The sequence below is a fragment of the Siphateles boraxobius genome, unplaced genomic scaffold (assembly GCF_051911475.1).
Source record: "Siphateles boraxobius isolate OS27281-9 unplaced genomic scaffold, OSU_SipBor_1 22, whole genome shotgun sequence".
Taxonomy (NCBI): Eukaryota; Metazoa; Chordata; class Actinopteri; order Cypriniformes; family Leuciscidae; genus Siphateles; species Siphateles boraxobius.
The window spans coordinates 33,679,883-33,706,386 of NW_027508833.1; the positions used below are offsets into that span (position 1 = coordinate 33,679,883).

At 36.2% G+C, this 26,504-nt stretch overlaps 2 protein-coding genes across 3 annotated transcripts; both read right to left on the bottom strand.

Annotated features, from left to right (window-relative positions):
- Positions 1–121: 121 nt before the first annotated feature.
- Positions 122–16,620, bottom strand: traf3 (TNF receptor-associated factor 3). The gene is made up of 11 exons (XM_077239752.1): positions 16,228–16,620; positions 7,270–7,526; positions 6,120–6,171; positions 5,845–5,949; positions 5,449–5,613; positions 4,944–5,024; positions 4,394–4,468; positions 3,932–4,024; positions 3,599–3,739; positions 1,852–2,035; positions 122–1,755 (listed from the first exon to the last, which is right to left on the bottom strand). Exons 2-11 carry the CDS (start codon positions 7,521–7,523, stop codon positions 1,184–1,186), a joined length of 1,722 nt encoding a protein of 573 aa, XP_077095867.1. The 5' UTR covers positions 7,524–7,526; positions 16,228–16,620; the 3' UTR covers positions 122–1,183.
- Positions 16,621–17,202: 582 nt separating this feature from the next.
- On the bottom strand, positions 17,203–26,383 carry rcor1 (REST corepressor 1). 2 transcript variants are annotated; one of them, XM_077239754.1, is made up of 14 exons: positions 25,960–26,383; positions 25,458–25,894; positions 25,309–25,368; positions 24,688–24,768; positions 23,550–23,602; positions 20,834–20,995; positions 20,446–20,564; positions 20,189–20,264; positions 19,924–19,974; positions 19,577–19,780; positions 19,326–19,403; positions 19,145–19,202; positions 18,804–19,039; positions 17,203–18,630 (listed from the first exon to the last, which is right to left on the bottom strand). In XM_077239754.1, exons 2-14 carry the CDS (start codon positions 25,612–25,614, stop codon positions 18,589–18,591), a joined length of 1,377 nt encoding a protein of 458 aa, XP_077095869.1. In that variant the 5' UTR covers positions 25,615–25,894; positions 25,960–26,383; the 3' UTR covers positions 17,203–18,588. The 2 variants fall into 2 exon arrangements, with proteins under 2 accessions (XP_077095869.1, XP_077095868.1); XM_077239753.1 differs by lacking the exon at positions 25,960–26,383 and having other exon boundaries at positions 25,458–25,955.
- Between the last annotated feature and the right edge of the window lie 121 nt (positions 26,384–26,504).

Consider the following 26,504-nt stretch of genomic DNA (forward strand, 5'->3'; position numbering starts at 1 on the left):
GTATCAGTTTAGAAGAAAAACACTTTTTTAGCAAGAGATTTGCCTGATTAAAAAAATAGTCAGGTAAGTTTCAGTTCTCTTGTATATCAGCTTGACACATCCATAACAACAGAATTCAGAATGTTTTTCAACAATTTTATATTGATATATTTATACAAATATTACACATTCAAACAATACTTGTGCAAAAACCATCCCTACCATGAAAAATGATCTGGATTATTGTATGCGTCTCTGGCAGCATGGCTGGAGGCATAAAGGCATTATTTCAGACTGTTTTAAAAAATAAAATACAAAACACAAAAGACAATAGATTCTGATGCATAGCATCTAATAATTAGAACATTACAAAAAATAATGTGTCAAAGTGGTAAACGCAGGGAAGGTTAAGTCATGTAAGAATAGGTTTTACATGCATAAAAACTGAGGTTTTGCTTTTTGACAATGGAACCCTTGCAGGTTCACTGTTTAGTGCCAATGTAGTCCTTCATGAATGCTCCATAGTCAAGTCCTTTATATCTACTACACAGAAACACGTCCACTTCTGCCCTCACCAACAAGACATTCTAGTCACAAAACTCTTCTCCATATTAACTGTTCTCAAAACACCACCACAACACAACAGATGTCAGCTCAAGTACTTATTTGCATATTATACATAACCACCAAAAAAACACCAAATACTAAACTTGTCATGATTACCAAACATGAAGGGTTACCTTGCAGACTTAAAAACAAATTTGAGAGATGACTTTTAGCCTCAAATGCATTCAAACTCACTGAAGGCTAACACAACTGACGAGTGTAAACAGCTTTTTGTTTCACTTTGGGCTGGATGTTAGTCAACCAACACATAATTCGCTAACATTTCTCCTTGTCTTGTGGATCCAGAGACATTAACATTCTCTTGCTTGATTAGAGTTGACGTATTACTCTTCACTTCATCTTATATGTGGTTGACATGGGAGATTTCACTTGCTCAAACCTCCTCTTAAAGGCTGTAACTAAAGGTCCAGCAAGGCACTGTTGTTTCCCCGAAGAGCGCACCAACGCACGAGCACAAGCTGACGCCTCGGATTGTTATAAATCCAAACCTGTCCTGGGTTCTTCCTCTCTCAAGCGAAGTCTTGGCTGGGAGGGCTGCGTGACTCGATATTAGCTGAACCCAATGAAGACGCAAGATTCAAGGGTCCGGGAGGTCAGAGGTGTCTACAGTCACTTTGATGAAGATGGTATCGTCTTTGATGTAGGTTCCGTTCTCCAGGACAGTCTGAGCCACGAAGAGCGGACAGCCTGAGGCGATGTTCATTTCACCAGTGGGCCGGCGAAAGCTACTGCTACTGGGGTCCGGTTTGAAGGCATCACCTAAGTGTTTCCGTGCCGGCCCCTGGTCCATTAGCATTAATGTTACTTTCTGTTTAAATGGCCAAGGCAGCAAGGCGTCATATTCCCCGCGCATGACCACGAAGAAGAGCGAGAGATGTGTGCCTTTACCCATTCCATCCCCATTGAGATAAACGCGTGCACACATCTTGTAGCCGAAATAGCCAGTGTAGAAGGGCTGGCTGTAGAGCGAGAGGGTTTTGGAGGCCACGGCTTCCTGTTTCCGCCTTTTGTAGTCACGGATCTTCCAAATGAGGGTACCATTGAAGCTGGCCGTCTCTAGCACCTGCAGCTTCAGGTCCATCTCCGCCAGCCGGATGTCATGGACACTCATCATGTCATCGTGACGTGAGAGCTGCTGCTCTAAGGAGCCTGATGACAGTATCGAAAAGTGTTAACTGAAATCATTGATGTTGTACAATATATTGTGATAAAAAAATCGAGGCATATATATTGAGGCATTCTTACCCAGGGTGTGAGAACCAGAACTGGAACCAACACGACCCGAGTCGAGAGAAGATACAACTGAACGCATGCTCTCCACGGACCCTCTCAGAGCCTCCACCTCATCCCTCATAGCTCGCAGTGGACGAAGCTCCCGCAGCTCCATCTCAACCTCAAGCAGTTTCTCGGAGTGAGCGCTCATCAGCATCTACACATATAGAGAACGGTTTAAAAAAGGGGGTTTTCATCACAGGTTCTAATGTCATAGCCGTCATTTCCTTAAGATATTTTTATTAGAAGTTAGGGGAAAAAGTCAAATCTTAATGTGCTTATTCTGCACATTAAAATAACAATAATAACGTAACTGCAATGTATACATATTGAATAAATTGTATAGTACATACACTACCATTCAAAAGTTAAGGGTTGTAGTAATATTGTGAAATGTTATAATAATTTAAAATAAAACGTTTCCATTTTAATTTTAAAATTTAATTTATTCCTGTGACGGCAAAGCTGAAATTTCAGCAGTTTTCAGTATCACGTGATCACATGAAATCAATCGAATATACTAAAATATTTATTGTAATTATCAATCTTAAAAACAGTTAATTTTTTATAAATGTCATATATTCACTAATTTCATTATTGACATAGAAATCTTAAATGTTTCTTATTTGTAGTGTTGGGGAAAGTTACTTTTAAAAGTAATGCACTACAATATTGCGTTACTCCCCAAAAAAGTAACTAAGTACGTTACTTAGTTACTTTTTATGGAACGTAATGCGTTACATTACTTTTGCGTTACTTTTTCTCACCTGCATGGGCTTGTTTGTTTGTTTTTTAATAACAGCTAAAACAATCTATTTTTGCCAATGGTTAAGGCCCTTTCACATCAAAAGTTAAATGAATAAGCCTCAGGCTGAAGGAAATGCATATTTACTACTGTACAGTAGAGGGCGCCGCTCAAACAAACCTTTCAGCTGCTGCTGTTCTTGATTAAATAACAATAGGATACAGGAGAAGGAAGTTCAACACCTAATCTAAAGTCATTTTTGCTTATTAGTATGGTTGAATTAGATCATTGTAGGTCAGCAGCAAAGACACTGGTTAATAAAGTGAGATTAAATACATAAAGTATATTTGTGTAATTTAACATAGTTAATTATAAAACTTTTGCACAAAATTCTGAGATTGCATTTGACTGTTTTTATTCATTTTGAGGAATACTGAATGTTTTTGTGCAAGTGAGATGAGTAAATGCATGTTCAATGCAAATGCACACAACACCTCACTTTATTTCTCTCAACATGGGGACAGGAGAGCTGTCAGTCAATAAATGTGAAAAAGTAACTAGCGTTACTTATTTGAAAAAGTAACTCAGATATTTTGTTGTAAATTGAAAAAGTAATGCGTTACTTTACTAGTTACTTGAAAAAGTAATCTGATTACGTAACTCAAGTTACTTGTAATAAGTTACCCCCAACACTGCTTATTTGTAATGTTTCTTTAATTGTTCAATATCCTAAACTTTAATTATTTCAAAGGTTTAAATTACATTTTGAATCCCATATTGTCAGTGTGGTCTCAGACTTTGAGCCGACTGTAGAAGACATGTTATAAAGCAAAGGCACTGAATTATAAAAGCATGTGTCAGACAGAGGTATTGCACAGTAAAGCAGACTTGCCTCACTTTATACAAAGTAGAAGTTATTTTTATCTTCACCAAATGACTCAAAAGAAAATAAAACCACTTGGTAACGGCTCTCACCTGCATGCTGACTAGCTTCTGCTCCAACTGCCTGTTCTTTTCTCTCATTTCCTCATACTGCTTTTCTACCTCCGCAAGACGACTGCTGAGGCTGGGCAGAACTTTATAGCGCTCCATCAGCTCACTCTTAATGTCCTCGACCTACACAGAGAGATTAATTAGTGTATATGCATGAATGATGGAAATATGAACAGGAAAAAGCATATTCATTTTCACACCGGAAACTGATGTTATTAAAAGATTTCTGATAACACTAACTATAAATGTGTGTGTGTATATATACACACATATATATATATATATATATATATATATATATGTTGATTGTTATACCTTGGCCTCTAGTGTGGTGTTCCTGACTGTCATCATTCTCAGGTGCTCAGATGCAAAACTGGACTCATGTTCTCTCATCTCTTGATTCAGCCCCTTTAAAATCATTACAACCATATTATTAGTCTAGACTGCAAAGAAAAAAAACTACAACAATTTCAGATATAAACGATGACTATAACAACATAATAACAACAATAATATACTTCATATTCAATTCTTAGTTTATTCGATATTTTGTTACTATGTTAATGTACAAATTTAAACTGTTTAAAACTGTTAAAACTGTCAAATTGTAAAATGTAATTTGATATATTCTCTCTCTCTCACACACACACACACTTTGCATTTCGAAGCAAATTAAGTTATCATCAAAATTGAAGTACTACAGTACTGCTAGTGTTAGAACATTTCGAATGTCATTTAATATCAATATCTGGTCAAGTAACAGAGCCTGAAAGTCACCTTATAGGCGCAACCGTAGCGAATGAAGGAGCAGGTCACCTGGGCCTTTGGACAGTCATGCTGGTGACTGGACAGCTATAAGAGACAAATTCATTTTGTAAATACATCACAATTCATCTGCCTTCACCCTTCATTTACAACTCAAATCATTTTGATAGCATTACAATAAGGTTTCATTTGTTAACAACATTAACATTTGTTAATGTCTAACAAACATTGTTTCCTCTCAGCTAACGTTAATCTCAACATTTACTAAGATGAAATGTTGTATTTGTTAACTTTAGTTAATGCACTTGGAACTAACATGAATATAAACATTTTCATGAACTAGCATTAACAAAGGCTATAAAAAATTATTGTTTATTATTAGTTCATTATTAGTTCATGTTAGTTATGCATTAACTAATGTTAACAATTGAGACCTCACTGTAAAATGTTACCATAATTTTTCATGCTTTTAAAAACAAACACACACAGACACACACAGACACACACACACACACACAATGTTAGCAAATCAAAAGTAATGCTCAGTGCACTCCAAGCCTACCTCACTTCTTAGAATGGAAGAAAACGAGCAGTGATTAGGGCATGCTACAGGAAATGCAGGACAGACTGTTTCTTTGTGTTTCTGTAAAGAGAGACGACTGTTAGACTGAAATGTGCTAAAAATATATACTGTGTGCTGCACACTTTTCAAGATTCAAGATGCTCATGATTTAAGTGGAGTAATAATGACAGGATTAACCAGGCGGAAAAACAGAAAGCATTCTTGAAGTGAAAATTCACATCAATCATTCTCTAAATGACAGTCAACATAACGGGAGATTCCCCTGAGTTCCTTGTACAAATGTGAAACTTAAAAGGTCATGGGACATTAATGACAGAACACAAGGGGAATACTTCTCATAGAGGAACTGAGATGTCCACTAATTCCAATCCAGGAAAAAAACTCAATGACAACTGAAAAAAGATCTCATGAATTTCTAAGTACTTTCCATTAGATTTCGGGTCCTTTTTATGGGAACTGGGGGATTTTGGGCAATGTGCGTTACCTGTAACTCAGTGAGGGCCATCTTGTGATTGCAGAATTCACAGGTGATCTCTCTGTGTTTGCATTTGCGGCTCAAATGCTCAGGCATGTCTTTCCTCATCATCTTCTCCTTACATTTTCCCAAGGGGCACGGCACCTCATAGTACGGACAAACTTCCAAGTGGTCCTGTTTAAAAGAGAGAGACCAATTTGAATTCTGTGGCCTAACTTTGCCTAAAAGTCTCTACATAAACATACCTTTCATGGCACTTAAAAATTATAAATAAAACTAGACTCCCCATTCTCGCACTTATAAAAAGTCTAGGCTCACATTTCTCTGCGCTCGAGGCAGGTTCTAGTCGGGAGGAATTTACCATACAATATGTAGACTATTGTGTCTAAGAATCATATGACTTACCGTGACCCGCTGTAAACTCATTTGTTCTTTACATCCATTTTTCTCACTTCGGCAGTAGACCTTCAGAGCCATAATTTCCCTATTGCAGCAAACATCCCGGAATATCTGCCATCAAATGAAAAACAAACAGACATCCGTTACATGGCCTGTATAAGAGATATTTTGAATGCTGCCTGTTATATGGCCCAAATCACTTTCACTTGGAGCTGTGAGAGTGAGATTTAATATGTATTGGAGTGGGTGTGTCCTCGTGGGTTTTGGCTTCACTTTCTTACCTTATCTTCAAAGAGTGGTTCTAGATCAGCTGGACACACTGGGTTAGGCTTACTGAAAAAAAAGTGTTACATCCAACTGTAAGCAAATTGTATCCGTAGTCAAATGACCTACACTCAGAAATAAAAATGCTGTGAATACCCCAAGATTATTTAGCCCCCCATTTTCCACAACGATATTCGTCCCATGACTTTCCAGTTGTTTGTGATTTACTGGATAAGATTAAGGATAAGAACTATTTGTTTATATATAAATATATATATATATATATATATATATACACATACAACTAGAGCATAACTTTAAAAAATTTAGTTTTATAATTGTATTAATCTATATGACTTGCAAACCTTAAAAATAAGGTTACCTCATCTATTCAGGTTTTTCAAGACAATAGAAACCATAGTTCTTCAAAGAAAAAAAACAAGTTGTTGAGGGGGGTTCACTAAAATAAGAAATATCTTGATTTTTGTCTTATTTTAAATCATTTGTTATCTTGGAAGTTTTCTGGTGGAGATCCCCTGATTAAGATTCAGACCATATCTAGCAACACTGACACCTGGCATTAACGTGCATTTTCAGTATGATTGGATCACAATCCAACATTACTTTATCCATAGTAAAAGCCAAGTGTAAATGCACCCAATAAACATTGTGGTGTGATCTGAATTACAGAAATAACATTTGGAGGTAAGGGATGTATTCTGCCCACACTATGTGAAAATAACCTTGCAATTTTGGCATCTGATTTGTCACATTACCTCTCAAAATCATTCCACTGAACTACACTTACAATATCTTGTTTTTCTCTCAATAAATCACACAACGTCCTCTCTGCCTATTTAAAACACTTTAAATAACACATCATCACACATCTAGAATAACTAACGGTAATGTTTCGGTAAAACAAACTCCAATGCAAAAAAAAATGGCATTTTCCATTTTGTGCAGGTAAGTGCTATCTATATCGTCCGAGACACACTGAAATGGAAGGTGTAAATGCAATTCAAATAAAGAATATACGGACACTATCTGAATAGGAATATGTTGGAAATTAATGATCTGAAATTGCTTGGATTTTTCTTTAGCTTGTGATAGCTTTCTTATTATTACAGCAGAGCGTTCGTATAAACCTCACTAATGAACCCTCACCTGAGCAGGTCTGTGATGCAGCTCTCGCAGAAGCGATGTCCGCACTCAGTTTGCCGAGGTATACAGAGCACTAGCCTGCAGGCCTCACAGCAATACTTGGGCTCAGGTGTCATGACAAAACGGTCCCTGAAGCCTCCATGCAGGGGCAAGAAGCCCGGCTCGGGCCTGGGCCGCTGGGCCATGGAGGACATAGCAAGAGATGGCGGACGCTGCTGCAGGGCAATCTGCTGTTCCACATTACGCCCTGCGGACATGACCTGAAGAGAAACAAACAGATTAGTGTCGAACTCTACACCTATGACATGTACATGAAAAATTGAAATGCTGAATTTCTTAGTTACATAAAAGTTCACAATAAGTTCACAATAAATCTGAAAACAGATTTACTACTACGTATCCGAACAGGCAAAAAATTATAGTCTACTATCATCTTTGGCACATTAAATTCTTTTCTTGTCCAGATTGAAGCTGTCAGGAATTCTGTATTGTCTGGGAAACATTATTGAAACTAAAACGGAATAGGCTGTTGTCTGATTGGGTCCAGAAGCCCTAGTGAATCACCAATTTGTGGCCGCCTCGCTTCCATTGTTCAAGTACACAAGTGCTGTTAAGCATTTAGTGGGAACACTGTTCCGATCTTATTGATTCAGAAGAGTTTGATGGATTTAAGGTGCGACTACCTGAGGCATTTGGACCCCCAAAAGCATTTGGACACTTAAGAAGCACTTAGAATGTCAACAATATATCAAGCCAAGTGACATCTGCAAACAAATGAAGCTCATACAGGTGTCCTAGAAGAACCATCACTGTAGTTCATCACATTAGCTGGGGACATTTCAAACGCTGGCATTGCAGACAAATGTAAATTAACTTAAAAAAATTATATATATATATATATATATATATATATATATATATATATATATATATATATATATATATATATATATATATATGGGTGAAAGGGAGAGAAATGTATGAGCTGGGTTGGAGGAAAGGCAGGAATATAAACAACACTAACGTTTGGGGTCAGTAGAGTTTTTTTTAATTTTTTTTATAAATGAATACTTTTATTCAGCGAGGATGCATGAAACTGATCAAAATTAACAGTATATACATTAGAAAAAAGATCACTATTTTCATAAAAATATTAATCAGCAAAACTGTTTTCAACATTGATAATAATAAAAGTTTCTTTGCACCATTCAAAATATTATAATAATGTGACACTGAAGACTGGAGTGATGATGCTGAAAATTCAGCTTTGCCATGACTGGAATAAATTACATTTTACAAATATAAATATATAAAAGTTATTTTAAATTGTAATATTCCACAATATTACAGTTTTTACAGCATTTTTGGTCAAATAAATGCAGCCTTGGAGAGCATAAGAAACTTGTTTAAAAAAAAATCTTCCATTGAAATAGCAGTGTACATAAAAATACAGGTCAGTACATTGTTTTTTTGTTTTTATTGTTTTATAATTAGGTTGTACCAAAAAAACAATTCTGGTCAATACTGTTAAGTTGATAGTCAAGTAATATCAAGAATATAATGTAAATAAAAAATCAGTTACATCCCAATTTCATCCCAATTATCATTATACAATTAATTATTATTCTATAAATAATCATCAAATTTTTTTTTTATCAAACAATATAATTCAAAGTAGTAGGCCATTTATGAATCTTCCAATCTGAGACACACACAAAACACTCTTATAAAATGATGTCAGCATTGTCATTTCATAATTGCTTATGAAAAACATGACAGCTAAGTAAGCAGTGACTGAGTCATCTTTACTATACGGGTAAGTGATGCGGGTGTCGTCAGACCCATTAACCTCTTAAACGCCGTCTGACATCACAACAGCTTGATTTCTGCTTCTCTGCCTGTTTCACGTCTCCAGCCAAGGCTAGATAGATCAAAGTTAGTCATCTCCTCTTCCATTTTCATCTGCTAATGCCTGCCATTGAGGCGATGCTTTACCATTGTGCTTACATTGCCACATCAACAGCTCCTGACCGGCAGCTCTCAGGCTGGGAAATCCCTTCATAACAGGCATAGCTCTCTAGCGCTAATAATATCTCCCCTATGAACCAGCTACACATTAACCATGCATGCAGGAAGGTCCCGGCTCCGCTGCTGAACACTGCTAGAATTCCTTTAAGCAGAGGACACCACAGTTATTCCACAAGAGTGACTGGTCCCCACCGCACATGCCTCTTCTCCAGTACAGAGACTTTAAGACACAAAGGGAAATTCAAAGTATTTATGGTGCATTTTTATGAATGCGAGTAAACCTCGTAAATAGATCTTTTGACTTGGGAAATTAAAGCTCAGTCATAGATCAGTCGAAACAGTTCGGCCTGGCACCCAGCGAAAAACAACTGCTCTTGATGACAAAACATTATTGATGTTGTTTGCCAAGGCATATTCACAGTTAGGGATCTGAATAAACTAGCATCAAGTAGCAAACTTCAGCATGTAACTCATTCTGCAAAATTTTCTATTTTTCTAACCAATCAGCTTCAGGATTTATGCCTGGTGAACAAAATGGTTGAAAAAATCCATAGATGTACAAATCTTCCTTTTTGCAATGATGCACAAAATTTCTTTTGCATAAATTCAGCATGTTTCTCCTTTACAGTGGCACTGCCTTCTTTCTTTTTTTGCGCTTCTCTTTGTCCCTCGGTAAAAGACCAAGCAAACTTTTATAATCCAATTTAAATAATAATAATATATATAGCAAAAGTGTGTGTGTATATATATACATATAATATATATATAAATTATATTATATAGGCTAAATTATATATATAATATATGTATATATATATATAGAGAGAGAGAGAGAGAGAGAGAGAGAGAGAGAGAGAGAGAGAGAGAGAGAGAGAGAGAGAGAGAGAGAGAGAGAGAGAGAGAGAGAGAGAGAGAGAGAGAGAGAGAGACTACAGCAGTGGTTCCCAACCTTTTTTGGTCTGAGACCCCCTTTTTCCCAAGAAAATATTTTAGGACCCCCCTTCACATTTAATGATATTATCGCTCTTGTAAGCTTGCAGCAAGGATGACAAAATGTTTTTTTCAAACAAATGGTATGTTTACTATAACCAGATATGTTTATGCACAAATAATAGCCTATAATATTGAAAACACAATAAAAAAAACATCAGTAGGCCCTTTGTAATTTTAAAATGTAAGCCTAGGAAATGGCCCTATTTGAAATGCAAAAACAAAAATATTCCCACAGGTGTGTAGGTAAAAAAAAGAAAGAATATAGGCTATTACTAAATGACTGCTGTCTGGGGCCTCAATACTTGCAAGTTATTTGTGAGGCTTTATCAATGTGAGGCTTTATTTTTTAAGTTTTTGGCGCTTTAGCGAGCGATAATAAACTTGCGTTTATTAACAGAATAATGCGTCTTTTGGAAGAACATTGTAGCCGGAACTACTTCTCTCTGTGTACACTCTGTGCTACTCCGCAGAGGCAGCGATCCGAACCAGTATAAAACAGTTCCAATGTAAACACTTATTATAGGTGTACCATAGTGGTTCAGGATAAGACAAAAATACGGATTGATGGATTCATGATAAACTCGCTCATTATATAAAATTTGAACAGGAAAAAGTTAAGGACTTTTATTTAATGCTCATTACTCAAAACTTTTCAAAATATGACGCGACCCGCCACAGAGCTCGCTGATGCCCCCTTGTGGGCCGCGACCCCCCTGTTGGGAACCGATGGCCTACAGTACATAAAATACTAATCAATGCGATATATATAAAAAATAAGGTAAATCAAATGTTTAGTAGAGCATACATATAGGGCTGTCAATAAATCAAATAATTAATCGTAATCGTAAAACTTCAGATTCTGAAGGGTGATTCTTAAAAAAAAAAAATATTCGGCAAGCTTTTTCAAATAAATGTAGTAATAAATGTATGCACACACACACAAAAAAATACATTACAGAAAAAAAACTTCTCTGAATTTACAGTGTATAGTATGTGTACAGTCAGTGCAACAGCAAAGAGCTACATTTTAGACTAAAGTTGCGATACCGAACAGGACATAAACGCCTTGACTTGACTGCATTATATTCCTACTACAGTACACAGATCCATTCAGATTTACTAAACTGCTAAACACATGACAGAATTTTTTTTACCCAGAATGTGTGTGAAAACAACATGAATATTTAAAAGTGTCTGCGCATAAATACAATGCGCTATCAGTTCGTCGAGAGCGCACGTATAAACAATTTGTTTGCGCATCAATATGACGGATTGTAAGTCCGCAAGTCACTGCACCTTGATTGCAATCCTCATCCATGAAAACTTCACTAGCGAGAAACTGGTTTGCTTTATCTGCTTGCAAAATCCGGTTAAAGGGTTAGAAGAATAGAAGTTTCCACCTTCCAGAGTAACAGGTGCTTGAGCCATTGTAGATGCTCAAGTGTGATAAACTCTCGACTTCTGAGATCTTCTAACTGTGTGACGTTAATGACTTATATACATTTACATACGTATACACACACACGAAAAAAACAGTACTGGTATTTATCTGGCAAAATATGGAAATTAAACTAAAAGGATAGAAAAGCAAGCAAAACGCATACATTGACTACAACATAATCAGTTATGAATATTTTGTTGGTTCTCTCTTGGTTATGCATGCATTTATTATTTATTTGTATGACAGCCTGGCCAAAAATTATGTCTGCACAATTTGATTTGTTTCATTGCGTTAGTCACAAATAAAACAATTGACTCCAAACACAACTATGCAATGTTTTTCTTTGTTCCTCAGTTATTTCATTGAAATATAATAGAAATATTAATTACATTTAAAGTTCATGGATTTTGTTTTTTTAAAGGTCAATAAATGTATGATGTTTTCAAAGTCAGTGAGTAGATAATCATTATCTCAATATTGACCAAAATAATCATTGTAATTTTTGCCATTAGAGCAGCTCTACCAGCAAACAACCAGAACATGCTAGAGACCATAGCAACATAACTATTATAACACTTTTTAGACAGGCAAACAACACTCACATTTTCTTCAAATGATTAAAGGTTTGCCCAGATAAATAGCTTTTAGGGAGGAGTTGACAGCCATGTTTGGACAGCGTTGTGTGATGCTCACACACTCTCTCTCTTACACACACACACACCAAATTATTCACACTCTCAGCAAGAAATGTTAAATCCCATCTGACGTAAACATCACGTTACAGCCTTAGTGATGGGTGTTTCACAAACACACTACATGGCTCAACATGCCTTTTGTAAAATGACAACGATAGCTCAACTTATTCCAGTTCTATCCTTACTGGACAGACACTGTGACTGAAAAAAAAAAACCCTGAGTCACCCATGAAAACAAAAGTGAATATTCCCAATCAGTTTTGTTGGAAAACTTAGTGGATCTTGACCTTGATTTTGTTTCTGTTTCACTTAAGGCACAGGTATTTCCCTGCCTTTATCTCTCGCCTCACGCCACCACTACGCTGAGGTCAAAAATAAATCCACCTACAACTGAGGATAAAACTGTCCCTGAAATAATCCACAAACTCTGAGAGAACAAAAAAATGCTCAACTATGCAAACAAACAAAATAAATATTCAACAGAGTACATGGAAAAAATCCATGTACTGGTAGCTGACCAGAATGTGCAGTTCTCTAGGGATTTCCAGGAATATTTAAGGGGCTTTTCCATTTGCTGCCTCATCCCTCTCTGTCACTGCTGACAATACACATACACACCCATTCACACAAACACACACGCGCACACACACAGTTGGTGGGCAGAGCTATAAACCATTGTTTATTCAAGGAATTATGTGACCTTATCCAAATGTAAAAAAATATAATAATTATTATTATTTAATTGTATAAACAAAAATCCATATTCCACGCAAAAGTTAGGGGTGAGTAATTTTTGTTTATGCATTTGAAAGTAGCCTCTCTTATTCTCACCAAGGCTGCATTTATTTGATCAAAAGTACAGTAAAAAGATTAACATTGTGAAATAAAGTAAAATTTCTGTGTTATATTCTAAAATGTTCAGCAGCCATTCCTCCAGCCTTCAGTGTCACGTGATCCTTCAGAAATCATTCTAATATGCTGATTTGGTGCTCAAGAAACTTGTTTTTCTAAAATATTTTCAATGTTAAAAATAGTTGTGCTGTTTAGCATTTTTTGTGGAAACCCCGATCCATTTTTTAGGATTCCTTGATGAGTAAAAATGTCAAAAGAACATAATTGATTTAAAATGGAAACCCTTTGTAAAAACACAAATGCCTTTACTGCTACTTTCGATCAATTTAATGAGTCCTTGTAGAATTAAAGAATTCATATATTTTTTTAAATATCTTACTGACCCTAAACTATTAAACAGTAAATGTGTTGCACAATACAGTTAAACAACATGAAATTGTGACCTACTCACAGTTTTAAAGGGATAAATCACTCAAAAATGTTGTTCCAAACCGGCATGCCCTTTTTTGGTGAAAAGAGAGATGTTTAGGAGAATGTTTAAGTTGCTTTATTTTCCTTTCAATGAATGAACCGTTTAGCCTTGCACTTTATGGAGTCATTCAGATTTGGAATGACATGATGAAGAGTAAATGAGGAAAGGTGAACTATTCCTTTAACGCTATAATTTAGATAGATGTGTCCCAAAAAAGCATGATAAACGACAAAATCATGTCTCATAATATCAGTGCACTTAAAGTTAACGTAATAAAACTGTTAAAAATAAAACACGCCACATAAAACCAAGAACGAAAATGACAAGACTAAGAAATGCTATGGTAAAGCAAGCATCCGTGTAATAAAGAACATAATACCAGAGAGAGCTGCAGGTGAAAAGCGTAACACAATACATGTCAGACTGTTAGTTTAGAGCTGAGAAGAGTAAAGGTAATACGGATTCTTTGAATGCATTTGCGCTGCAGGAGATCTCATAACAAAAATGAAAGAGAACTAAGTAGGGGAATATCACCTCTTTCTGGCCTGACCTTTTACTAGAGGAAGGCATGTGTGACTACTATAGGTCATTTACAGGAATAAAACACCATTTCAGATCATGTGAACATATGATGAAGGTGTGATGGGTTAAAAGTAATGGGGTTGCTTTGTGTGAAAATGCAAAGGAAGAAGTCTTAGAAGGCTTATGTCATCTTCTCAGCCACCTTCTGCTTTCAGAAAAGAGCCAGCTCCAACTTTTGGTGAAATCAAACCCCAAATGCATGTTCCCTGTAGTGTATCAAAACACTTTACTGTGTTATTCTGAGAGTGAAACTAAGCTGGATTCAAACGGTCTCGGTTTTGATCTGCACACAGCAGCACATGTTGGACTGTTTTAGATTTTCATACTGATTTTCAATTTTTATTGATAAATTCAATATATTCTTCAAGGTAATAATATTATTATTTTACAGTCACAATTCGTAACCAGAGCTTGTGGCAAACTCGCAACATACTAGTTACTTTGTTTTTAGCATTAAATATAACTTAACACACAAATTTAAAACCAAGATCTAAATGTATACACAGCGGTGTTCAAAGGTTTGGGGTCGGCAAGTTTTTTTCTGAAAGAAATTGATGCTTTTTATTCATCGAGGATGTATTAAATTGATCAAAAGTGACAGTAAAAACATTTATAATGCTAGAAAAAACTTCCATTTCACATAAAAACTGTTCTTTTGAATTTCCCCTTTGTAGAATCCTGATAAAAAAAGTCTCACGGTTTCCACAAAAATCACTCACCTGTTAAATTAAGCAGCACAACTGTTTTCAATATTGATAATAAGAAATCCTTTTTGAACACCAAATCAGCATATGATTTCTGAAGGATCATGTGACACTGAAGACTGGAGTAATGGCTGCTGAAAATTCAGATTGGCCATAAGCTTGTAAAATATATTCAAATATAATACGGTTATTTTAAACTGTAAAATTTAAACATTTACAGCCATGGTGAGTGCAAGAGACTTCTTTCAAAAACATTAAAAGATTTTACCGACCCCCAAACATTTGAACGGCGGTGTACAGATGGTTATTATTATTAGTTGACACTATTTTTACGCTTATTATTAGAATCGAAATACTGCGTTCTATGTTTGGAAGCTTTTGTTTTTGGTAGTTAACACTGTGCAAAAAAGCACACATACAACAATTATTATGATCAGTTCTAAATAGGTTACCTGACACTGTTTGTTGTGAAAAATCAACATCAGTATACTAAATTCATAAAAGTCATATACTGCTAAAAAAATATATATTTTCTGATTAATATGTGAGACAGCAGTACACCCAGTCTCACAAACTGCATCCAACAGTGGAATACAGTATGCCATCATGGTTTTTTCCATCTCAGTAGCGTACAGGCCTAAATCATGCAAGAATTTTGCAAGTTAGGTATTGCCCCCAAGGAATAAGACCACAGAAGATTAAAGAGCAGGAAAAAACTTTTTACAAAATCACACTGTATGAATGTTATATAGGCTCAAGTTTATAGACCATACACTCTTTCTATACAATAAAGCCTATACAAAACGTATGTGGGATTTATAGACCCTTAACTTTAAAATCATCTCATTGAGGATCATAATAAAAGCAGAGTAAAAAGTAGGCTACACTACACACATATGCAAAGGTGAGATCATCTTCATCTACCATGGATTTGGAAAACAGCTGTAACGTTACAGGACTTAACCTGTTAACATATTGATAGCTTTATATGTTTCACAACTTGAAGAATCGGAGCCCAAATTTGTTCTGGAGACGTTAGAGAGCAGGTGAACATCTCCGATCAAAGAAGGACACACTTTAATCACTGTAGGTGAGCCCATAGACTTTGGGTTTGCCTAATCTTAACGATACCTTTCACTAACATGAGCTACATGTCATTTTACATATGGATCTGTGAAATAGCCATCCACTTACATGAATCAGTTGATCAACGATCTCGTCCGATGATCCAACCGTGTTTCTCTGAAGAATTTCACGAATGGAGCCACAGATGGTCCACTCATATGACAGACACACCGAGACAACAACGTCCAAATTTACGCGGCCACTGCTCCGTCCTCGCTTCTCAAACAGGCAACAACGGCCATAGGATCAAATCGGGTCATTTTGACATCGGAATGTTCCAAAAACGTCTCGGTTGAGGTACACGAATAGGTAGAGAAGCCGCCACTGTGGCAGTGTGCTGTTGATATCGAGCCTAGTAACTGGAAAGCCCCCTTGGTCTGACTTCCTCAGGAAATCCCCGTCATGAAAAAAATTGTTGCTGGTTGTAAAAGGACGCCATAGAAAAAGAACAGGCTGTGGTGTAGCGTGCGGCCGCTGGGTGGCGCCAGAGCTCATTCCAATCCGTAATACAATCGCTTTCACTTCAACGGCTCTTTCCACGTGTTTCTACCTATTTTTTTATTTTTTTACAGTCTATGGTTTCTACTAGTTGATGAACTTTAAAATGCTTTTGTTACATTACTGTTCAAAATTACTGACATGTCAAGTTAGTTAGAATCTAATAACAAAGAATCTAACCTAGGCTAGAATCCAATTACAAAAATCACAATGTGGATGAGGCTATTTTTCCCACCAATAACCCAAAAATGTTTGTTGCCTTCATTACTGTATTAGATTACTGTATTACTGACTACTGTATTAGTCACGTGTTTATAATTATCAAAATCCTTATAAATTCAAGGCAAGTTTCATCCTTTTAATTACATCAAAGTTATTATTACAACATTATATAGAGCATTTTGCAAATTCCTATGTTTTACCGTTGTGAACCACCAATAGTCTTGCCCAAGCTTCTTATCACATATTATAACTAACGATTAATAACTTATAATGGATTAAATATAACCAAATGCGATGTACATGGGTTGAATAACACTCAATGCATTTGACTGTATAAATCCCTTAGGTTTAATATATATGGGCCACAGTTTATGACCACATTAGCTCCCACACAGACACACCGAATTTCACCCCAACCATGTACATATCTGCACACAAAAGTTTAAAAGGAGTTCACACATGTATGGTACCATTACAGTTATTAGAAGGGAAAAAGATGGTCGAAACAAGAGAGTGCGCATGTATGTTAAATAACTTATTCCATTTCCAATTGAACATACAAAAGAAACAATATGAACTCATCTAACATTGATTTCCAAACAACATAATAATTAAGGACATATTGAAAAACATCAAGCATGGAATAATAGAAATTTAGATGTGCTGCCATATTTTAAAATTCTTAACTACACATGGCAATCCATATACGTTTAAACACCCATTAGAGGGTGAAAAGCTTGACCTTCGCATGAAGAGACTTTTCATGCATGCAAAACACAGTTTGTAGTAAGATTTTAAAAATCTAAGAAAGAAAAAAGAAAGAAAAAAAAACCTCCTCATTCCATTACAACACTTTGCTGTCTGTTCTTACAGTCATCAGCCTCGGCCAAGAAACCTTTCGAGATAAAAATGCATTTCGAATACACCATGTACAAGGGTCCATGATTAAACATTTTATGCATGTATGTATATATATATATAATACACACATAATGACCTAATACTAAACCAATTCACTTGAACAATTTTTAATCTCATTTCTTTTTTAAAAGAATAATAAAAATGGTATTACATTTTTTTAAATTTCAACCACACTGGAATTTCATTTTATATATACAGTGCAGTTCTAATAATTCAATTTTATGCAAATAAATAGCTCAAAATTCCAACCAGACATTAGCTAAAAAACAAAATTTAAAAAAAAACGTTCAAAATAACAAATCATATAACTAGATAATATGCTACAGTAATAAAAAAAGTAACTGGAAAGGGATGTTGGATTTGGACCAGATCTAAGTCCTATGAATATATCAAGAAAAAGCGATGGTCAAGTGACATTAACCTCCTTCAGACAAGAGATCTTTCAAGACCACATTTCATTGTTCAGTGACATTGGGATGGGTATATGAGTGTTTTATTCCGACCAATTACCATTTGCGGAGAACTGCTGGAGCACCAGACAGAAACTATACTTCTGTTGGCAGTGACTATAACGATGGTCCTAGTTCCAAGCTTGGTGAAGATTGTGCTCCCATGCGGTAGCACCTGTTATAGAGTCCCGGGTTCAGCAGGGGGGTGAGAGTTGGAAGGGCTGAGGGGAGGAATGTCCATTACGAAGAGGCTTCACTCGAGGCTGTTAAAGCCTTAATGCCTCTAATGCACAGCTGTGACATCAACTGATCTGAGCTTGTCTGACCGCTGTTGGAGAACTCAGGAAACTGAGGGATTCTGTGTTTCCACTGCTGTATGTTCCTAAAAAATATAATTTGATGATCATTCTAAAATGAGGCAAAACCAGATGCAGGAAAAACCTTAAATTAGAGCAAGAATTTTCAGCCTGACTGGAATCTAAGGCAGAATTTTGGTGGGAAAGCCCATTAACTAAGAGGCACTGATGGGAAATTGAGAGTAGAAGAGCTACTGACCTCTGTCTGGTTTTCTGAAGGTCCTGGGATGGTCCCCTCTTCTGATGACACCTCCATCTTCTCTTCATCTATACCCTTGCGTCCCTCCACGCCGTGCTCAGCTTCCCACTCCTGCAGGACCTCGTCCAGGTTGAAACGACGCCGGTAATTCACAAAGAAATTTTTCACTTGAACCACAGACTTGTTGCTGATCACATCAGAAATGGCTTGGAAATCCCGTCCGTACTTCCTTATAGCTGACAAAGGGAAAAGAGGATTGACCAGAATTCACTGCTTAAAACTTGTCATTTAAATAATCATTCTTTATCCAACAACCACTTGAGAAATGTGTCCAAAATTACCTTGTACTGCAAGCAGCTGCTCTTCTGTGGTCCAGCGGGTATTAAATTTCTGATTAGCCTGAGGAAAACAAAGCACATTTATATCTTTTTGTGAACAACATTCATGCTTAAAAATGGTAAATATGGCCCTCTATGAAATATGTTTGGTGGAAAAGAATTCTAAAGATGTGAATATTGTTACCTCAGATGGCCTGAACTCATCCAAACCTGTGTCTAGCTTATCTCTGAGGGCACTATTGTGCTGTTTAATGCTCTGAATCTGTAACAAGAGATAAGGGTTATTTGCATCATTTTCAAAGTTCTCAGTTTTAAACGATAACATGCTACTAAACTGCATCACTGTCAGTCAGATTTACTTCTAGCTCAACCTTAAGTCTCAAAAATAAACACTGAGATCAAAGTGATGTTGCTGAGAAGTAATGAAACTCTAACCTGTCGTTTTATGGTGACGAGCTCCATATCCAGCTGTCTCAGAACACTAACTGCGGCTGGGCCGCTGCTGGACATTGCCGTCACATCATCGGAGATTAAATGCATTCCTTTAGGAGGTTTCTTCTTCGCTCTATGTAGGTTCCTCCCAGCAAGCCCCTGTACCTCCTTCTTAACATGCATAGATTTCTCTGCGATATTCACTGGCTGTGGAAAGACACAGAGCCATTTGAATCTTTGATTGATTTAAAACATGTTTATTGATGTAGATTTATATATGTACAGAGAATTAGAGTTGCACATTAACAAAACAGGTTCAGCAGATTTAAAATATATATTTAGAATTTCACCTTTTGCACAACTGCAGGTTTTGATTCTTGTTTCTCAAGTCCAGCCGTTCCCTTTAAAAAAAAGATAGATGTCCAATATGTAAAGTGTAGCAGCACTGCTAAAAGTTAAAATAATCTAAAACACAATACTCTTTAAAAAAAAAAGTGATTTGAAGTAAATTACAGAGTTTTACACCCGTTATCTAATTATGTTAATGCATAACTAAGACGTTATTGCTGAAAATCTGTGCATAATAATGCGCAGAAATACGTCAATTTATATTACCTCTTTCTTTTCATCCTTATTTGGCTCAATTTCAGCATCCCCTGGAGAGTTGCGACCATTTTCTTCTCCATCATCACTGCATGAAAAATAAATAAATAAAAGTTTCAAATATGACATTTCCTTTTCAACAATGACAATGTTGTTTTCTAAAAATAGACCATGCTAGCTTTCCATGACAGCACAATCTTTGATCAAGACTCTTAAAAAGCAAACACAAAAAGAGGCAGCAAACATCCTACTAATATCTTGATGCTGACCTCTCCTCTCGATCTCTCTTCTGTTTGCGTGCATGGCGGTCCATTACACTTGTTTTGCTGCGCGTTTTCTTCCATGAGTAATAGAATCTAACCAGGCTTGCAATTGACTTGTCTGGAAGCTGGTACAAAAAAAAATACAGTTTGCAAATCAAACACCACAGCGATGGAAACATTGGACATAGTATATTGACGCATCATTATTCATGATCAAAGCTGACATTGATTAAATTGTAGTTGAGCCTAAGCATTAGGATGTAGGGCTTGATTCCGTTAATAATCTGGATTTCTGAGGCGCCTCATGTTTGATTATCACTTTGATTTGTGAAGCTGCTGATTCTCTCAAGTGCATGTTTTATTTTAATGGTGAGATTTCAGCCATCTTACTCACCATCTGCTGGATGCGGTGAAATGTTTTTCCGTGAAAGCTGAAACCCTGTTCAAACAGCACCTTGTCTTCAACTGTCCACTCATCTGGAAAAGGGGTGAAGTTGGGAAGATCTGCCAAAGATTTTTCAATGTTGTGTTTGTGCCAAAACAGCATGCCCAATGCCTGTTAAAAACAGAAAGCCACATAATCACGGACATTTAAGACGGTTAAAAAAGAAACATAAAACTAATGCAGTATAGAATATTCTACCTTATCTTATGAGTTACAAATTGGGCTGGGCGATATGGCCAAAAAAATCATCTCAGTATTTTTTTTTTTGGTGAAATGGCAATATACGATATACATCTTAGTACTTTCTACGTTTTTCTATTTGTATAAAGAAAATCTGTATTTTTTTTTAATTATTAGTATTTCACATCCTGCCCAATGATATCCTACAAACAATGTTGATATTGAAGGATGGAAACAAATATAGTGAATGTAATGTAGGCTATGCAATATACTATGTGCAAAAAGGTAGTTAAAATCACATTACATTCTAACATTACAATCTAAAAACAAAAATAATACTTTTGTTTTTAAATTAACTAAAGGCTAAACTAAAAATGAAAATAAAAACAAAAGCACAAACTGCATTTGATTACCCCATTATAAAGGTCACTTTCATAAAAATAATTTAAATTCCACATATGGCACATTTCTTGTCTCCAACAACAAATATTTTAGCAATATGTATATATTATTTAGAATTATTGCGCTACTATTCTATTGTGCTCCGTCCGTCACGGAGGCTTGAATCTTAGCGGAGATTCACTTGCAGGAGGCTCGTCCTCTCCTGACATATTTGTTTGACTTTCTAACATTTACAGATGGAGAATATACCTGTGAAATGTAAGTTAAACACTGAGGAAAGCACCACGTCTCAAACACATTAAACAGCGCAAGTATTTATCTGTCAGTCAGCAACCGTATCTGTCAGAGCATCTAACAGGGCAAGCTGCTTTAAACTTGTTAACTATATCTTACCAGTTATAATGAAGCGCTTAATATAAGCTTGTGTCATGTTTAGGACAAATTGTACTTTCACTGCAGCAGCTCACACAGCGTCCTCCACTATTTTTCAGATGTGCTCGTATCAAACTATCGATATAAACGGTATTGCTTCATTCCATATCGTTTCAAAAATATATATAGATATATCGTACAAACTCGGTTAGGGCTGTGCCGATAGACGATAGTATCGTGTATCGAGGATAGTCAGAGATATCGCTGAAGGCAGATGCATTTGACGATATCAATACGATAATTGTTTTTCCATTAATGTATTAAATTATTATTATTATAAAGCTAGTATTGTTATTAAATTAATATTAGGAACAATTCATTTGCCTTGCCTAAATTGATAACGACATCATCACATAGCCTAACACTTGCGAAAAACACCGACACGCACGTATGAGGACTCCTCGAAGAAAATGTTTTTAAAACAAACTAAAAAACTACATCCCACATCAAAATTGAATTGCAAGGTGATCCATTCACAAATTGTCAAGAGTGCTTGTTTTAACAGATGCATCATTCTTATACAGATCCAAGATTAAAACGGCATCGTTGTTCGTCAGTATTTTGTTTCCATAGCACATTAACAAAACGTTTAATGACACTAATAACACTAAAAACAATACAATTACTAAATATTAATAATATCACTAAAATGATATAGGCCTAATAACAGTCTTTAGTTCACGAACTCTGCCATCTGTGAAAAACAAAAGCAGCTTCAAACAATTGTTTAACAAGAAATACTCTTCTAATTTTTCCACTGTCATTAATGTAGGTCCACGAAAAATATTAAGCCAGTAAATTAAGATAGTTGCTATACCGCCATCGTCGTCTCTGAGAGATTGCAGCATTAATGCAATGACAGATGCCGAAAGCTCAGTCCGTTTTTATTTTCACTTTCAGGGAATGAACGTGTTTACATGCACGTTCTTAACCCGATTATGTTTAATAAACGCATTAACCCGTTTTCCTTGATCGGAGTCAAGTCATAAGTTTAAGTAAACCGATCGACTAGATTTTTATACCTTACTCTGATTTCTCCCGGCATTTAAAACACATTAACCCACGTTCTTTGGGCTTATTGAAGTGCGCATATGTGAAGTGCATCGAGACAGAGAGAGCACTAGGAGGACATAAATCGCAAACTCTGATTCTTTCTTGACCCAAGAAATTATTAAAACGTGTTCTCATCTCGTGCAGAAGTACAGTCAAAATGCTGCATCTGTAACAGCATGAGAGGATAATGTGTGTCCGTAAATTTCCCACTGACATGTTGAAATACTCTGAGTCAGATACAAAAATGATTAGGATGTTTTACCTCACTATACCGGGAAATAACCTGATTTAGCCTATTAACACTCCACCTTTGCTAGCAAAATAGAAAAAGATTCTCGTATATAAAACGAAGCAATAAAACAAGCAAATTAATGAGTATATAATCAAGTTAATAATCAAATAAGTAAGCTCCGCCCCTCTCACAATAATATCTTTTATCGCCGATCTCACAGGCTGACGATTTGACGATATGAAAATGGAGCATTTCGTCCAACACTTAACTCGATATGCCACCCAGCCCTAGTTACAATAAGACACACCAAAAGGGTATTGTAAATTATTGATAGTACCTACAAAAATGTCAACATAACCATTTTACCTGCTCCATATTGTACCCATGTTTTTCTTTGGCTATTGCAATATACTCATCCACTGCAACAAAAAAGGGACAAAAACAATCATCAGAACATATATCAAAATTAGATCAAATCTATAAAACTAAAAACCCTTGAAAGATAATTATTCATTTTTAATATATAATTCATTGCTTTGAAAGAAAAATATCTAATATGTATCAACGCTACTGTGTGAATGATTTAATCCGATATTTAAAGATGAATTGTTGAATTTCTGTGTCACTAGAGGCACCGAACAGAATTTAGGAATAGTATAATACCATACTACTAATATTCTATGCAAAATGTATGCATCTCACATACTATCTTTAAACTTAGAAATTTACAGACATACCACCTCTCCCTGAAGGTCTTTGAGTCTCGGGCATATTGATAGCAGGTCCTTGACACCCACAAATTATATACAATATCATGGAAATTGAGCGAGCGAGAGATAATCCCTGTTTCCACCTGGTATTGAGATGTGTTTTCGATAACAAATGGCCAGCCAAGACACATTACCGTTTTACTTGGCATTATCATGGGTTTTAAATGCTTCTCTTGTGACCTGTTTGCATTCGGATTTCCTATTATTTCGTCACACTAAACTGTCACTTTCGGAGCATGAATACTGCTGAATGAACAAACTTGTGTTAAGTGGATAACAAGAATGAATAATACAATATAATATAATATTCTGTTGTACTGCATCTCCCGGAAATGAGTTTTTGCAGGGTGGGATGTCTGGCATTATACTACATACTACTATACAACCTCTTTGAATATGTATTGGCTATCTGAACACAGCACTGTCTTCCATTGGTTGGACAAACTGTCCCGCTCCAGACTCAACTGTTGGCTAATTATCCCATGTTGGGCTAAACGGGCCAAAAATTTGTAAGCATGCACATTTTTTTGTGGAAATCACACTACAAATGTCTCTCTGTATTATGCTATGTGAGTAGAAAGCAATTCCTCATCAAAACAAATTACACACTTAAGTATCATAATAACACTGGGTAACATGATCAAATCTGAAAGAATGCCAATGTTTGCATACAAAAACAGTTTATGCTGGTCTTTTATTTATACAGCCAACTAACATCCTCATAAATGACTCACATTTGGCCTCTGGTATGCTAGGATTTGGAAACCACACCAGCATTCCCAGATTTTCTCTCTCTTGGCTTGCCTTTGCTACTTCTGATGACAAAAAAGAGAGAAATTAGTGTATTAAACAAGAACACATACATCTAATTTGATTTGAAACTAAATCAATTTTACTACTAATTGCAATTTTTGTTGTGCCTTTTCCTATAAAGCTTATAATACACCCGAGCCAAATCTTTTAACAATCAGGTAAAAGGGAAATGTATCAAAAATAAATGTATCAAAAATGATTTTAATGAAATTAGAATTAGAAGGTTTTTTTTAATGAACGCTCTTTAGTATGACACCGATCAGGTGCTCATTATCCTCACCTCAAGTTTCAAATATCAACCAGCAAAAGTTTTTCTATCATCTTTTGTTTTGTTTTAGCAAGTAGTCAGTTATATTATGAACTATAACTGACTACTTTTACTGTAGGTTGCCAACGAGGCATATATTTAAATTATTATTGTTGCTGAAGATGAAGGGCATTAAACGGACGAACTATTCCAACAACGAATAGTGTTTGAGGCTATTACGCTATCCACCCTGTGCTGTCAAAGAAGCTTCTAACAACACTCAAAAGTCACAAACCAGGATCATAGTCGGGAACAACTGCCTGATACTGCAGTCCAACTCGCATCCCGCCCGCACCTTGAGAGAGACAAAATATCAGATGAGATGGACTGATTACATTCATCATGAACTTGTGAAGAGAGACCGAGGCTATCACCGTGACTTACCATGCTCGTCATCACTTGAGGAACCCGAACTTCCTTCCTCCCATGAATTGTTACTGTTCCCATTTGAAGTAAAACTTTTGGCCGGATTATTTACAGAGTGTCTGCCCCTTCTTTTACCCGATATTTCAGTGGTGCCCTTCTCTAACATCGCAGGCATCTTGACAGCGAAATGCAAAAGAGCTTGAAGGAACTTGGGTTCGCTGGCTGCTCGCTATAGCTAAGCTAACTCAGCTCAACTGCTCTGATCTGAAACAAATAACACCGTCCTGCACTAATGCAAACTCCCCCAACTGGCCATATAGCGCTACGAATGCTTAAAAATGTGAATCGAATGCATAATATTTCCCTCAGTGGCAATAATAAGTGAAGTTTGGCTTTGGAAGCCGATAAAAGCACATTCGGCTGCAGTGCTAGCAGTGCAGCTGCTCTAGCGTTAGCTCTCTCTCTCTCTCTCTCTCTCTCTCTCTCTCTCTCTCTCTCTCTCTCTCTCTCACACACACACTCTCTCTCTCTCTCTCTCTCTCTCTCTCTCTCTCTCTCTCTCTCTCTCTCTCTCTCTCTCTCTCTCTCTGATTGACCTGCTTTAGCTAATGTCAGTACCTCTTCAAGTCAGAAATGGTGCAAGCTTCTGCTTATAATAAACGAAAAAGATTCATCCACGCCAAGCGTCAAAGTCGGGTTTGTCTAGAAAACATCCACGTGCATCAAAATTAAGACAGCTATAAGCATCATCAGCTTACACTCCGTATATGGACTAGTTCAGTGAAAAGAATGCCATGCTTCCTTGAATACAATAATGCATCCAAATCCGTGTGATCTCCCTCAAAAACAGTTGACATTTATTCCTTAAAACTAACTAGTATTTATATTTTCATTATAGGGTCTATTTATTACTAGTAAGTCTTCCATTAGTGACTGCCTTTTTCAGTTCCACTATTGCTTTGCCGCTTGCTATCCCAGACCCATCAGGGATAACTTTTCTGTTGTTATTGGTAAAACATTTTTGTTGTTGCAGAGCCATATAACCACCATAGACACTGATAATAT